At 45.7% G+C, this 16,105-nt stretch overlaps 1 protein-coding gene across 1 annotated transcript in view; it reads right to left on the bottom strand.

Annotated features, from left to right (window-relative positions):
• LOC117343213 (mucin-19-like) overlaps positions 1-15,608 on the bottom strand; it is a 40,132-nt gene extending 24,524 nt beyond the window's left edge. The window contains exons 1-3 of the mRNA XM_033905555.1: positions 7,347-15,608; positions 5,551-7,252; positions 237-5,510 (exon numbers count right to left, since the gene is read on the bottom strand). Coding sequence (XP_033761446.1) covers positions 237-5,510; positions 5,551-7,252; positions 7,347-15,608 — 15,238 coding nt within the window. The remainder of the gene's footprint in view (positions 1-236; positions 5,511-5,550; positions 7,253-7,346) is intronic.
• Positions 15,609-16,105: the final 497 nt, after the last annotated feature.

A 16,105-nucleotide genomic window follows, 5' to 3' on the forward strand; every position in this document is an offset into this window, starting at 1 on the left:
ATTCCTGTTAATAATGGTTGATTAGCATCGTATACTAATGTTAATCAGTTAAACACTATGAGGTTTGACAGTATCGAGTATTGTAATCGAATGGGTTAGCAAGAAATACTAACTGTTAGATGACGTTATATATATTGCCATTGCACATTTAGACTTTTATTGACGTAAACAAATTATTTCAAAACTTCTATGAATCGCTTGTAAATGAATATTTAGGTATTCTTTGTTTTATTTACCTGTCTCAGCTGATCCTGTAACAGTGGTAGAAGTTGGTAATTCAGTGGCAGAAGTTGGTAACTCAGTGGTAGAAGTTGGTAGCTCAGTGGTAGAAGTTGGAATCTCAGTGGTAGAAGTTGGTATTTCAGTGATAGAAGTTGGTATATTAGTGGTAGAAGCTGATATCTTAGTGGTAGACGTTGGTATCTTAGTGGTAGAAATTGGTATCTCAGTGGTAGAAGCTGTTATTGCAGTGGTAGAAGCTGGTATTTCAGTGGTAGAAGCTGATATCTCAGTGGAAGAAGTTGGTATTTCAGTGGTAGAAGTTGGTATTGAGTTGGTAGAATTTGGAATTTCAGCAGTAGAAGCTGGTATCTCAGTGATAGAAGTCCGAACATCAGTTGTAGAAATCGGGGTCTCAGTTGTTGACGTCATTTTCGCACTTAACGTCAAGCTCTCATTTGTTGACATCGGTATTTCAGTGGTTGACATCGGCGCCCTAGGTGTAGACGTCACAGTTGGCGTTTCAGAAATAGATTTCGGTTCCTCAGTTGTAGACGTCGTTTTACTAATTGTTAACGTCATTTTCTCAGTTGTAGATGTCGATATCTCAGTTGTATACGTCATTTTCTCTGTTGTTGACGCCGATTTCTTAGATGTTGACGACGGTTTCTCAGTTGTAGACGTCGGTTTCTTAGCTAATAATGTTGATGCTTCAGGAATAGACGTCGGTGTCTCGAAAGATGACGTCGGTGTCTCGGATGTTGACGTCGGTGTCTCAGATGTTGACGTCTTTGTTTCGGATGTTGAAGTCGGTGTCTCGGATGCTGACGTCGGTGTCTCAGATGTTGACGTCTTTGTTTCGGATGTTGACGTCGGTGTCTCGCTAGATGACGTCAGGTTCTCAGTAAATGTGGTTGTTTCACTTATCGACATTGATGGTTTAAATGAAGACGTTTGAATACCAGTGGTCGATGTAAGCTTCTGAGATGTTTTAGTTGTGGATATTGATTTCATAGTTGAAGACGTCGGCACGTCAGTGGTGGATATTGATCTCTGAGTTGAGGACGTTTGCACGTCATTGGTAGATATTAATCTCTTGGTTGAGGACGTCGGTACGTCAGTGGTGGATATTGATATCTGAGTTGAGGACGTCGGCACGTCATTTGTGGATATCGGTGACTGAGATGAAGACGTCGGTACGTCAGTGGTGGATTTTGGTGTCTGAGTTGAGGACGTCGGCACCTCAGTGATGGATATTGATCTCTGAGTTGAGGACGTCGGTACGTCAGTGGTGGACATTGATCTCTGAGTTGAGGATGTTGGCAAGTCAGTGGTGGACATTGATGTCTGAGTTGAGGATGATGGCACGTCAGTGATGGATATTGATCTCTGAGTTGAGGATGTTGGCACGTCAGCGATGGATATTGATCTCTGAGTTGAGGATGTTGGCAAGTCAGTGGTGGACGTTGATGTCTGAGTTGAGGACGTCGGCACGTCATTGGTGGATATTGATCTGTGAGTTGAGGACGTCGGCATGTCAGTGGTGGATATTGATCTCTGAGTTGAGGACGTCGGCACGTCAGTGGTGGATATAGATCTCTGAGTTGAGGACGTCGGCACGTCAGTGGTGGATATTGATCTCTGAGTTGAGGACGTCGGCACCTCAGTGATGGATATTGATCTCTGAGTTGAGGATGTCGGCACGTCAGTGGTGGATATAGATATCTGAATTGAGGACGTCGCCACGTCAGTAGTGGATATTGATCTCTGAGTTGAGGACGTCGGCACGTCAGTGGTGAATATTGATCTCTGAGTTGAGGACGTCGCCACGACATTAGTGGATATCGGTGACTGAATCAAAGACGTCGACACGTCAGTGGTGGATATTGATCTCTGAGTTGAGGGCGTCGGCACGTTAGTGGTGGACATTGATGTCTGAGTTGAGGACGCCGACACGTCAGTGATGGGTATTGATCTCTGAGTTGAGGACGTCGGCACATCAGTGGTGAATATTGATCTCTGAGTTGAGGATGTTGGCAAGTCAGTGGTAGATATTGATCTCTGAGTTGAGGATGTTGGCAAGTCAGTGGTGGACATTGATGTCTGAGTTGAGGACGCCGGGACGTCAGTGGTGGATATCGATCTCTGAGTTGAGGACGTCGGCACGTCAGTGGTGGATATTGATCTCTGAGTTGAGGACGTCGGCACGTCAGTGGTGGATATTGATCTCTGAGTTGAGGACGTCGCCACGTCAGAAGTGGATATCGGTGACTGGATCAAAGACGTCGACACGTCATTGGTGGACATTGATCTGTGAGTTGAGGGCGTCGGTACGTTAGTGGTGGACATTGATGTCTGAGTTGAGGACGCCGACACGTCAGTGGTGGACATTGATATCTGAGCTGAGGACGTCGGCACGTCAGTGGTGAATATTGATCTCTGAGTTGAGGACGTCGGCACGTCAGTGGTGGACATTGATCTCTGAGTTGAGGACGTCGGCACGTCAGTGGTGGACATTGATGTCTGAGTTGAGGACGCCGACACGTCAGTGATGGTGATTGATCTCTGAGTTGAGGACGTCGGCACGTCAGTGGTGGACATTGATGTCTGAGTTGAGGACGCCGACACGTCAGTGATGGTGATTGATCTCTGAGTTGAGGACGTCGGCACGTCAGTGGTGGACATTGATCTCTGAGTTGAGGACGTCGGCACGTCAGTGGTGGACATTGATGTCTGAGTTGAGGACGCCGACACGTCAGTGATGGGGATTGATCTCTGAGTTGAGGACGTCGGCACATCAGTGGTAGATATCGATCTCTGAGTTGAGGATGTTGGCACGTCAGTGGTGGATATTGATGTCTGAGTTGAGGACGTCGGCACGTCAGTGGTGGACATTGATCTCTGAGCTGAGGATGTTGGCACGTTAGTGATGGATATCGATCTCTGAGTTGAGGATGTTGGCACGTCAGTGGTGGATATTGATGTCTGAGTTGAGGACGTCGGCACGTCAGTGGTGGACATTGATCTCTGAGTTGAGGATGTTGGCACTTCAGTGGTGGACATTGATATCTGAGTTGAGGACGTCGGCACATCAGTGGTTGATATCGATCTCTGAGTTGAAGATGTCGGGACGTCAGTGGTGGCTATTGATCTCTGAGTTGAGGATGTTGGCACGTCAGTGGTGGATATTGATCTCTGAGTTGAAAACGTCGGCACGTCAGTGTTGGATATTGGTGTATGAGTTGAAGACGTCGGCACGTCAGTGGTGGATATTGGTGTCTGAGTTGAAAACGTCGGCACGTCAGCGGTGGATATTGGTGTATGAGTTGAAGACGTCGGCACGTCAGTGGTGGATATTGGTGTATGAGTTGGGGACGTCGGCACGTTAGTGGTGGATATTGATCTCTGAGTTGAGGACGTCGGCATATCAGTGATGGATATTGATCCCTGAGCTGAGGACGTCGGTATGTTTGTTCCAGCAGTTGTGGCAAGAATATGAGACATGATGGAAGGAGTTGGGGATGAAATATTTTCAATGACAGAAGATGATTTATCAGCTACAGATGCCGATATCTCAGGTGTAGATGTAGAAGCGTCATTGGTAGACAAATCAGCCGTTGATGTAGAGACATCAGTCGTTGAGGTATATAGAACTGTCGTAGATGTAGACACATCAGTCGAAGATGTAGACACATCAGATGTGGATGTGGGGACATCAGAAATTGATGTAGAGACATCAGTATTTGATGAAGAGAAATCAGTCGTGGATTTAGAGACACCAGTCGTGGGTGTAAATACATCAGTTGTTGATGTAGATACAGCATTCGTAGATGTAGACATATCAGTCGTAAATGTAGATACATCAGTCGTATATGTCGAGACATCTGTGTTAGATGTAGATGCATCAGTCGTAGATGTAGACACATCAGTCGTAGATGTAGACACATCAGTCGTAGATGTAGACACATCAGTCGTAGATGTAGATACATCAGTCGTAGATGTCGAGACATCTGTGTTAGATGTAGATACATCAGTCGTAGATGTAGACACATCAGTCGTAGATGTAGACACATCAGTCGTAGATGTAGACATATCAGTCGTAAATGTAGACACATCAGTCGTAGATGTAGACATATCAGTCGTAGATGTAGTTACATCAGTCGTAGATATAGACACATCAGTCGTGGATGTAGTGACATCAGTATTGGGTGTAGATACATCAGTCGTCGATGTATAATCATCAGCAGTAGATGTAGAGCCATCGGTCATCGTAGATGTAGACACGTCAGAAGGAGATGTAGAGACAGCTATCGGGGATGTTGAGACATCATTCGAGGATGAAGTGAAATCAGGCGTGGATTTAGAGATAGAGATAGACGTAGAGGTAGAAAAATCAGTTATAGTTGTAAAGATATCATTCATAGATGTAGATTCGCCAGTCGTTGATGTAGGGACAACAGTTGTTGATAAAGAGACATCATTTGTGGTCGATGTTGCATCGGTTTGGGCATAAGTTGGAGACATGCCACCCATAGAATGTGAAACTTCCGCAGTAATCAAAGAACCTACAGATATATGTGTGCTTGGCGTAGCTTTAACGGCAGACGAAGTTTCAGTGGAAGACGTAGCTTCAGTGGTAGACCCGGATTCAGTGGTTGACGTAGTTTCACTGATAGACGTAGCTTCAGTGGTTGACGTAGCCTCTTTGGAAGATAAAGCTTCAGTGGTTGATGTCGTGGCATGCGTTGGAGACATGCCACCAATGAAATGCGTGGGTGACACTGTTGAGGAGGTTGTGTTTTCTGCAGTTGATATCGTTGCATGCGTTGATGAATCTTCAGCGGAAGACGTAAGTTCAGTAGTAGTAGAATTTTCAGTGGCAGACATAGCTTCAGTTGTAGAAGAAGCATCAGTGGTAGTCGTATCGTCTGAGGTAGAAAAGGAAGCAGCTTCAGTTGAAGACGTAGCTTCAGTGGTTGCTGTAGCATTAGTGGTAGATGAAATTTTAGTTGAAGACGTAGTTGTAGGAGAAGCTTCTGTAGTAGGCGAAGGTTGAGCGGCAGATACAGTTTCAGTGGTTGAAATAGCTTCAGTGGTAGACGTAGCTTCAGTGATTAAGGTGTCCTCATTGGTAGAAGAAGCTTCAGTGGTAGAAGATGCTTCAGGGGAAGAAGAAAACGCTTCAGTGGCAGACACAGTTTCAGTTGTTGAAATAGCTTCTGTGGTAGACACAGTTTCAGTGGTAGACGTAGCATCTTTTCGAAAATGCAGGTTCTGTGTTATTCCTAGCCCTAGTGGTTGAAGAAGATTGAGTTAGAGATATCATGCCACCAACAGAATGTGTTGGTGTCACCATGGCAGTTGTTGTGGTTTCTGTGGATGATGTCGTGGCATGCGTTGGAGACATCATGCCACCCATGGAATGTGTGGCTGCTACCGTGCCAGACTTTGTGGTATCTATGGTTGATAACGTGGCACGAGTTGGAGACATGCCACCCATGAAATGCGTGGGTAATCTTGTGGAAGAGGTTGTGTTTTCTGCAGTTGATGTCGTTGCATGTGTTGATGAATTTTCAGCGGTAGACGTAAGTTCAGTAGAAGTCGAAGTTTCAGTGGTAAACATAGCTACAGTGGTAGACGAAGGTTCAGTGGTAGACGTGACTTCAGTGGTAGAAGCATCAGTGGAAGCCGTATCGTCTGAGATAGAAAAAGAAGAAGTTTCAGTGGTATACATAACTTCAGTGGTTGCTGTAGCGTCATTGGTAGGCGAAATTTTAGTTGTAGATGACACTTCAGTAGTAGAAGAAGAAGCTTTAGTGGTAGACGAAGGTTGAGCGGCAGACACAGTTTCAGTGGTAGACATAGCTACAGTGGTAGACGAAGGTTCAGTGGTAGACGTGACTTCAGTGGTAGAAGCATCAGTGGAAGCCGTATCGTCTGAGATAGAAAAAGAAGAAGTTTCAGTGGTATACATAACTTCAGTGGTTGCTGTAGCGTCATTGGTAGGCGAAATTTTAGTTGTAGACGACACTTCAGTGGTAGAAGAAGAAGCTGCAGTGGTAGACGAAGCTTCAGTGGTAAAAGAAGAAGCTTCAGTGGAAGAAGGAAAAGTTTCAGTGGCAGACGTAGTTTCACTGATAGACGTAGCTTCAGTGCTTGACGTAGCCTCTTTGGTAGATAAAGCTTCAGTGGTTGATGTCATGGCATGCGTCGGAGACATGCCACCCATGAAATGCATGGGTGACACTGTTAAAGAGGTTGTGTTTTCTGCAGTTGGTGTCGTTGCATGAGTTGATGAATCTTCAGCGGTAGACGTAAGTTCAGTAGTAGTCGAAGTTTCGGTGGCAGACCTAGCTTCAGTGGTAAAAGAAGCATCAGTGGTAGTCGTTGGGGAAGAAAAATAAGAAGCTTCAGTGGTAGACGTAGCTTCAGTGGTTGCTGTTGCATTAGTAGTAGATGAAATTTTAGTTGTAGAAGAAGCTTCAGTAGTAGACGAAAGTTGAGCGGCAGACACAGTTTCAGTAGTTGAAATAGCTTCAGTGGTAGACGTAGCTTCAGTGGTTGACGTGACTTCAGAAGTAGATGTAGCTTCTTTTAAAGTTGCAGATTCTGTGTTATTCCTAGCTTCAGTGCTTGACGAAGATTGAGTTAGAGACATCATGCCACCAACAGAATGTGTTGGTGTCACCGTGGCAGTTGTTGTTGTTTCTGTCGATGATATCGTGGCATGCGTTGGAGACATCATTCCACCCATGGAATGTGTGGCTGCCACTGTGCCAGACTTTGTGGTATCTATGGTTGATAACGTGGCACGAGTTGGAGACATGCCACCCATGAAATGCGTGGGTGATCTTGTGGAAGATGTTGTGTTTTCTGCAGTTGATGTCGTTACATGAGTTGATGAATTTTCAGCGGTAGACGTAAGTTCAGTAGAAGTCGAAGTTTCAGTGGTAAACATAGCTACAGTGGTAGACGAAGGTTCAGTGGTAGACGTGACTTCAGTGGTAGAAGCATCAGTGGAAAGCCGTATCGTCTGAGATAGAAAAAGAAGAAGTTTCAGTGGTATACATAGCTTCAGTGGTTGCTGTAGCGTCATTGGTAGACGAAATTTTAGTTGTAGACGACACTTCAGTGGTAGAAGAAGAAGCTTTAGTGGTAGACGAAGGTTGAGCGGCAGACACAGTTTCAGTGGTAGAAATAGCTGCAGTGGTAGACGAAGCTTCAGTGGTAAAAGAAGAAGCTTTAGTGGAAGAAGGAAAAGTTTCAGTGGCAGACGTAGTTTCACTGATAGACGTAGCTTCAGTGCTTGACGTAGCCTCTTTGGTAGATAAAGCTTCAGTGGTTGATGTTATGGCATGCGTTGGAGACATGCCACCCATGAAATGCATGGGTGACACTGTTGAAGAGGTTGTGTTTTCTGCAGTTGGTGTCGTTGCATGAGTTGATGAATCTTCAGCGGTAGACGTAAGTTCAGTAGTAGTCGAAGTTTCGGTGGCAGACGTAGCTTCAGTGGTAAAAGAAGCATCAGTGGTAGTCGTTGGGGAAGAAAAATAAGAAGCTTCAGTGGTAGACGTAGCTTCAGTGGTAGCTGTTGCATTAGTAGTAGATGAAATTTTAGTTGTAGAAGAAGCTTCAGTAGTAGACGAAAGTTGAGCGGCAGACACAGTTTTAGTAGTTGAAATAGCTTCAGTGGTAGACGTAGCTTCAGTGGTTGACGTGACTTCAGAAGTAGATGTAGCTTCTTTTGAAGTTGCAGATTCTGTGTTATTCCTAGCTTCAGTGCTTGACGAAGATTGAGTAAGAGACATCATGCCACCAACAGAATGTGTTGGTGTCACCGTGGCAGTTGTTGTTGTTTCTGTGGATAATGTCGTTGCATGCGTTGGAGACATCATTCCACCCATGGAATGTGTGGCTGCCACTGTGCCAGACTTTGTGGTATCTATGGTTGATAACGTGGCACGAGTTGGAGACATGCCACCCATGAAATGCGTGGGTAATCTTGTGGAAGATGTTGTGTTTTCTGCAGTTGATGTCGTTGCATGAGTTGATGAATTTTCAGCGCTAGACGTAAGTTCAGTAGAAGTCGAAGTTTCAGTGGTAGATAAAGCTACAGTGGTAGACGAAGGTTCAGTGGTAGACGTGACTTCAGTGGTAGAAGAAGCATCAGTGGTAGCCGTATCGTCTGAGGTAGAAAAAGAAGTTTCAGTGGTAGATATATTTTCAGCGGTAGAAGAAGCATCAGTGGTAGTCGTTTCGTCTGAGGTAGAAAAAGAAGCTTCAGTGGCAGATGTAGCTTCAGTGGTTGCAGTAAGATCAGTGGTAGACGAACTTTTAGTTGTAGATGTCACTTCAGTCGTAGAAGAAGCTTCAGTGGTAGACGAAGGTTGAGAGGCAGAGACAGTTTCAGTAGTTGAAATAGCTTCAGTGGTAGACGTAGCTTCGGTGGTTGACGTATCTTTATTGGTAGACGAAGCTTCAGTAGAAGACGTCGATTCAGTGATAGATATAGCTTCTTTTGAAGCTATATTAGTAGTCGAAGTTACAGTGGCAAACGAAGCATCAATGGTAGCCAAATCGACTGAGGTCCGAAAAGAAAAAGATTCAGTGGGAACTACAGTGGTAGAAGCTGTCGTATGTTTGGGTGAAGACTTAGCTTGTGTGGGAACCATCATACCACCCATGGAATGTGTCCGTGCTACAGTGGCTGAGGTTATGGTATCCGTAGGTGAAGACATAGCTTGTGTAGGAGACATCATGTCACCCATGGAATGTATGGGTGCTACAGTAGCAGAAGCTGTCGTATCTTTGGGTAAAGATGTAGCTTGTGTAGGAGACATCATGCCACCCATGGAATGTGTCGGTGCTACAGTAGCAGAAGCTGTCGTATCTTTGGGTAAAGATGTAGCTTGTGTAGGAGACATCATACCACCCATGGAATGTGTGGGTGTAACAGTAGGAGAAGCTGTCGTATCTTTGGGTGAAAACGTAGCTTGTGTGGGAGACATCATAGCACCAATGGAATGTGTCGGTGCTACAGTAGCAGAAACTGTCGAATCTTTGGGTGAAGACGTAGCTTGTGTAGGAGACATCATACCACCCATGGAATGTGTTTGTGCTACAGTTGCAGAAGCTGTCGTATCTTTGGGTGAAGATGTAGCTTGTGTAGGAGACATCATGCCACCCATGGAATGTGTGGATGGTACACTAGGAGAAGCTGTCGTATCTTTGGGTGAAGACGTTGCTTGTGTAGGAGACATCATGTCACCCATGGAATGTGTTTGTGCTACAGTAGCAGAAGCTGTCGTATCTTTGGATGAAGATGTAGCTTGTGTAGGAAACATCATACCACCCATGGAATGTGTGGATGCTACAGTAGGAGAAGCTGTCGTATCTTTGTGTGAAGACGTAGCTTGTGTGGGAGACATCATACCACCCATGGAATGTGTCGGTGCTACAGTAGCAGAAACTGTCGTATCTTTGGGTGAAGGCGTAGCTTGTGTGGGAGACATCATACCACCCATGGAATGTGTCGGTGCTACAGTAGCAGAAGCTGTCGTAACTTTGGGTGAAGACGTAGCTTGTGTAGGAGACATCATACCACCCATGGAATGTGTTGGTGCTATAGTAGGAGAAGCTGTAGTATCTTTGGGTGAAGACGTAACTTGTGTAGGAGACATCATACCACCCATGGAATGTGTTGGTGCTACAGTAGGAGAAGCTGTCGTATCTTTGGGTGAAGACGTAACTTTTGTAGGAGACATCATACCACCCATGGAATGTGTGGGTGTTACAGTAGCAGAAACTGTCGTATCTTTGGGTGAAGACGTAGCTTGTGTGGGAGACATCATACCACCCATGGAATGTGTTTGTGCCACAGTAGCAGAAGCTGTCGTATCTTTGGGTGAAGACGTAGCTTGTGTGGGAGACATCATACCACCCATGGAATTTGTCGGTGCTACAGTAGCAGAAACTGTCGTATCTTTGGGTAAAGACGTAGCTTGTGTGGGAGACATCATACCACCCATGGAATGTGTCGGTGATACAGTAGCAGAAACTGTCGTATCTTTGGGTGAAGACGTACCTTGTGTGGGAGACATCATGCCACCCATGGAATGTGTGGTTGCAACAGTAGCAGAAACTGTCGTATCTTTTGGTGAAGATGTAGCTTGTGTAGGAGACATCATGCCATCCATGGAATGTGTGGGTGCTACAGTAGCAGAAACTGTCGTATCTTTGGGTGAAGACGTAGCTTGTGTGGGAGACATCATACCACCCATGGAATGTGTTTGTGCTACAGTAGCAGAAGCTGTCGTATCTTTGGGTGAAGATGTAGCTTGTGTAGGAGACATCATACCACCCATGGAATGTGTTGGTGTTACAGTAGGAGAAGCTATCGTATCTTTGGGTGAAGACGTTGCTTGTGTAGGAGACATCATTCCACCCATGGAATGTGTTTGTGCCACAGTATCAGAAGCTGTCGTATCTTTGGGTGAAGACGTAGCTTGTGTGGGAGACATCATACCACCCATGGAATGTGTCGGTGCTACAGTAGCAGAAACTGTCGTATCTTTGAGTGAAGACGTAGCTTGTGTAGGAGACATCATACCACCCATGGAATGTGTCGGTGCTACAGTAGCAGAAGCTGTCGTATCTTTGGGTGAAGACGTAGCTTGTGTGGGAGACATCATACCACCCATGGAATGTGTTTGTGCTACAGTAGCAGAAGCTGTCGTATCTTTCGGTGAAGATGTAGCTTGTGTAGGAGACATCATACCACCCATGGAATGTGTTGGTGTTACAGTAGGAGAAGCTGTCGTATCTTTGGGTGAAGACGTTGCTTGTGTAGGAGACATCATTCCACCCATGGAATGTGTTTGTGCCACAGTATCAGAAGCTGTCGTATCTTTGGGTGAAGACGTAGCTTGTGTGGGAGACATCATACCACCCATGGAATGTGTTTGTGCTACAGTAGCAGAAGCTGTCGTATCTTTGAGTGAAGACGTAGCTTGTGTAGGAGACATCATACCACCCATGGAATGTGTTGGTGTTACAGTAGGAGAAACTGTCGTATCTTTGGGTGAAGACGTTGCTTGTGTAGGAGACATCATTCCACCCATGGAATGTGTTTGTGCCACAGTATCAGAAGCTGTCGTATCTTTGGGTGAAGACGTAGCTTGTGTGGGAGACATCATACCACCCATGGAATGTGTTGGTGCTACAGTAGGAGAAGCTGTCGTATCTTTGAGTGAAGATGTAGCTTGTGTAGGAGACATCATACCACCCATGAAATGTGTCGGTGCTACAGTAGCAGAAACTGTCGTATCTTTGGGCGAAGACGTAGCTTGTTTGCGAGACATCATGCCACCCATGGAATGTGTGGTTGCTACAATGGCAGAACCTGTCGCATCTTTTGGTGAAGACGTAGCTTGTGTGGGAGACATCATACCACCCATGGAATGTGTTGGTGCTATAGTAGGAGAAGCTGTAGTATCTTTGGGTGAAGACGTAACTTGTGTAGGAAACATCATACCACCCATGGAATGTGTTTGTGCTACAGTTGCAGAAGCTGTCGTATCTTTGAGTGAAGATGTAGCTTGTGTAGGAGACATCATACCACCCATGAAATGTGTCGGTGCTACAGTAGCAGAAACTGTCGTATCTTTGGGTGAAGACGTAGCTTGTGTAGGAGAGATCATGCCACCCATGGAATGTGTCGGTGCTACAGTAGCAGAAGCTGTTGTAACTTTGGGCGAAGACGTAGCTTGTTTGCGAGACATCATGCCACCCATGGAATGTGTGGTTGCTACAATGGCAGAACCTGTCGCATCTTTTGGTGAAGACGTAGCTTGTGTGGGAGACATCATACCACCCATGGAATGTGTTGGTGCTCTAGTAGGAGAAGATGTAGTATCTTTGGGTGAAGACGTAACTTGTGTAGGAGACATCATACCACCCATGGAATGTGTTGGTGCTACAGTAGGAGAAGCTGTCGTATCTTTGGGTGAAGACGTAGCTTGTGTAGGAGACATCATACCACCCATGGAATGTGTTTGTGTTACAGTTGCAGAAGCTGTCGTATCTTTGGGTGAAGACGTAGCTTGTGTAGGAGACATCATACCACCCATGGAATCTGTGGGTGTTACAGTTGGAGAAGATGTCGTATCTTTGGATGAAGACGTTGCTTGTGTAGGAGACATCATGCCACCCATGGAATGTGTTTGTGCTACAGTAGCAGAAGCTGTGGTAACTGTGGGTGAAGATGAAGCTTGTGTGGGAGACATCATACCACCCATGGAATGTGTGGGTGGTACAGTAGCAGAAGATGTCGTATCTTTGGATGAAGACGTTGCTTGTGTAGGAGACATCATGCCACCCATGGAATGTGTTTGTGCTACAGTTGCAGAGGCTGTCGTATCTTTGGGTGAAGATGTAGCTTGTGTAGGAGACATCATGCCACCCATGGAATGTGTTGGTGCTACAGTAGGAGAAGCTGTCGTATCTTTGGGTGAAGACGTAGCTTGTGTAGGAGACATCATGCCACCCATGGAATATGTGGGTGCTACAGTAGCAGAAGTTGTCGTATCTTTGGGTGAAGACGTAGCTTGTGTAGGAGACATCATACCAACCATGGAATGTGTGGGTGCTACAGTAGCAGAAGCTGTCGTATCTTTGGGTGAAGATGTAGCTTGTGTAGGAGACATCATGCCACCCATGGAATGTGTGGGTGGTACAGTAGGAGAAGCTGTCGTATCTTTGGATGAAGACGTTGCTTGTGTAGGAGACATCATGTCACCCATGGAAAGTGTTTGTGCTATAGTAGCAGAAGCTGTCGTATCTTTGGAGGAAGATGTAGCTTGTGTGGGAAACATCATACCACCCATGGAATGTGTTGGTGCTACAGTAGCAGAAGCTGTCGTATCTTTGTGTGAAGACGTAGCTTGTGTGGGAGACATCATACCACCCATGGAATGTGTCGGTGCTACAGTAGCAGAAACTGTCGTATCTTTGGGTGAAGACGTAGCTTGTGTGGGAGACATCATACCTCCCATGGAATGTGTGGGTGCTATAGTAGGAGAAGCTGTAGTATCTTTGGGTGAAGACGTAACTTGTGTAGGAGACATCATACCACCCATGGAATGTGTTGGTGCTACAGTAGGAGAAGCAGTCGTATCTTTGGGTGAAGACGTAACTTGTGTAGGAGACATCATGCCACCCATGGAATGTGTCGGTGCTACAGTAGGAGAAGCTGTCGTATCTTTGGGTGAAGACGTAACTTGTGTAGGAGACATCATACCATCCATGGAATGTGTTTGTGCCACAGTAGCAGAAGCTGTCGTATCTTTGGGTGAAGACGTAACTTGTGTAGGAGACATCATGCCACCCATGGAATGTGTGGGTGCTACAGTAGGAGAAGCTGTCGTATCTTTGGGTGAAGACGTAACTTGTGTAGGAGACATCATGCCACCCATGGAATGTGTGGGTGTTACAGTAGGAGAAGCTGTCGTATCTTTGTGTGAAGACGTAGCTTGTGTGGGAGACATCATGCCACCGATGGAATGTGTTTGTGCTACAGTTGCAGAAGCTGTCGTATCTTTGAGTGAAGATGTAGCTTGTGTAGGAGACATCATACCACCCATGGAATGTGTTGGTGCTACAGTAGGAGAAGCTGTCGTATCTTTGGGTGAAGACGTAGCTTGTGTAGGAGACATCATACCACCCATGAAATGTGTCGGTGCTACAGTAGCAGAAACTGTCGTATCTTTGGGTGAAGACGTAGCTTGTGTAGGAGAGATCATGCCACCCATGGAATGTGTCGGTGCTACAGTAGCAGAAGCTGTTGTAACTTTGGGCGAAGACGTAGCTTGTGTGCGAGACATCATACCACCCATGGAATGTGTGGGTGCCACAGTAGGAGAAGCTGTCGTATCTTTGTGTGAAGACGTAGCTTGTGTGGGAGACATCATACCACCCATGGAATGTGTTGGTGCTATAGTAGGAGAAGCTGTAGTATCATTGGGTGAAGACGTAACTTGTGTAGGAAACATCATACCACCCATGGAATGTGTGGGTGTTACAGTTGGAGAAGATGTCGTATCTTTGGATGAAGACGTTGCTTGTGTAGGAGACATCATGCCACCCATGGAATGTGTTTGTGCTACAGTAGCAGAAGCTGTGGTAACTGTGGGTGAAGATGAAGCTTGTGTGGGAGACATCATGCCACCCATGGAATGTGTGGTTGCTACAATGGCAGAACCTGTCGCATCTTTTGGTGAAGACGTAGCTTGTGTGGGAGACATCATACCACCCATGGAATGTGTTGGTGCTATAGTAGGAGAAGCTGTAGTATCTTTGGGTGAAGATGTAGCTTGTGTAGGAGACATCATGCCACCCATGGAATGTGTGGGTGCTACAGTAGGAGAAGCTGTCGTATCTTTGGATGAAGACGTAGCTTGTGTGGGAGACATCATACCACCCATGGAATGTGTTTGTGCCACAGTAGCAGAAGCTGTCGTATCTTTGGGTGAAGACGTAGCTTGTGTGGGAGACATCATACCACCCATGGAATGTGTCGGTGCTACAGTAGCAGAAACTGCCGTATCTTTGGGTAAAGACGTAGCTTGTGTAGGAGACATCATGCCACCCATGGAATGTGTGGGTGCTACAGTAGCAGAAGCTGTCGTATCTTTTGGTGAAGATGTAGCTTGTGTAGGAGACATCATGCCACCCATGGAATGTGTGGGTGCTACAGTAGCAGAAACTGTCGTATCTTTGGGTGAAGATGTAGCTTGTGTGGGAGACATCATACCACCCATGGAATGTGTCGGTGCTACAGTAGCAGAAGGTGTCGTAATTTTGGGTGAAGACGTAGCTTGTGTAGGAAACATCATACCACCCATGGATTGTGTGGGTGCTACAGTGGTTGAGGTTATGGCATTTGTAGGTGAAGACGTAGCTTGTGTGGGAGACATCATACCACCCATGGAATGTGTCGGTGCTACAGTAGCAGAAACGGTCGTAACTTTTGGTGAAGACGTAGCTTGTGTGGGAGACATCATACCACCCATGGAATGTGTGGGTGCTACAGTGGTTGAGGTTATGGCATTTGTAGGTGAAGACGTAGCTTGTGTGGGAGACATCAGATCACCCATGGAATGTGTGGGTGTTACAGTAGCAGAAGCGGTGGTATCTTGTGTGGGAGACATCATGCCACCCATGGAATGTGTGGGTGTCACTCTGGCAGACGTTGTGGTATCCGTGGTTGATGTCGTGCCATGAGTTGGGGACATCATGCCACCCATAGAATGTGTTGGCGGTGTCATCGTCTTTACTGGGAGGGAGAAATAGGGAAGCCAGATAAACATCCACAGAACATGTCGTCTCCCCATTGTGCCTCGCTACTAGTGACGCCGCCTAGGAAATAGAATGAACATCATTATTCTCTAAAGAAGTAACAGATGGCCTGCATCCTTCCGTATTGCCAAGATTAATGTTTAGCGTGAAGTGGTTCGGACTGGACGGTAGAAACAATTTAATCGAGTTATATTTGAGTATATTTGTCCAGTGTTTGCCTTTGTAAACTATTCACTAATTATAATTAGGTATTTTAAACGAATATTTAACAACAATATTGCTTGTGCTCCTTCAATAAATGCGTTGTCGGTAATGTTATTTACCAGAAACGATAATTTTACAATGATAAGAGAATTTTGGTGATTAACACAAAGAATGTATCAATCCAATTATCAATAGGCAGATACCATTTTACCGGATTCTCTCGAATGGCTTCTTTCTATGAAATATTCGTGCTACATTTGCGTGAGGGCAAACTACCAAATGTGTGTTTTAGTGTGTTACCGGGTAAATGGGTACATCAATGGTTATT

The sequence above is a fragment of the Pecten maximus genome, chromosome 2 (assembly GCF_902652985.1).
Source record: "Pecten maximus chromosome 2, xPecMax1.1, whole genome shotgun sequence".
Lineage (NCBI taxonomy): Eukaryota > Metazoa > Mollusca > Bivalvia > Pectinida > Pectinidae > Pecten > Pecten maximus.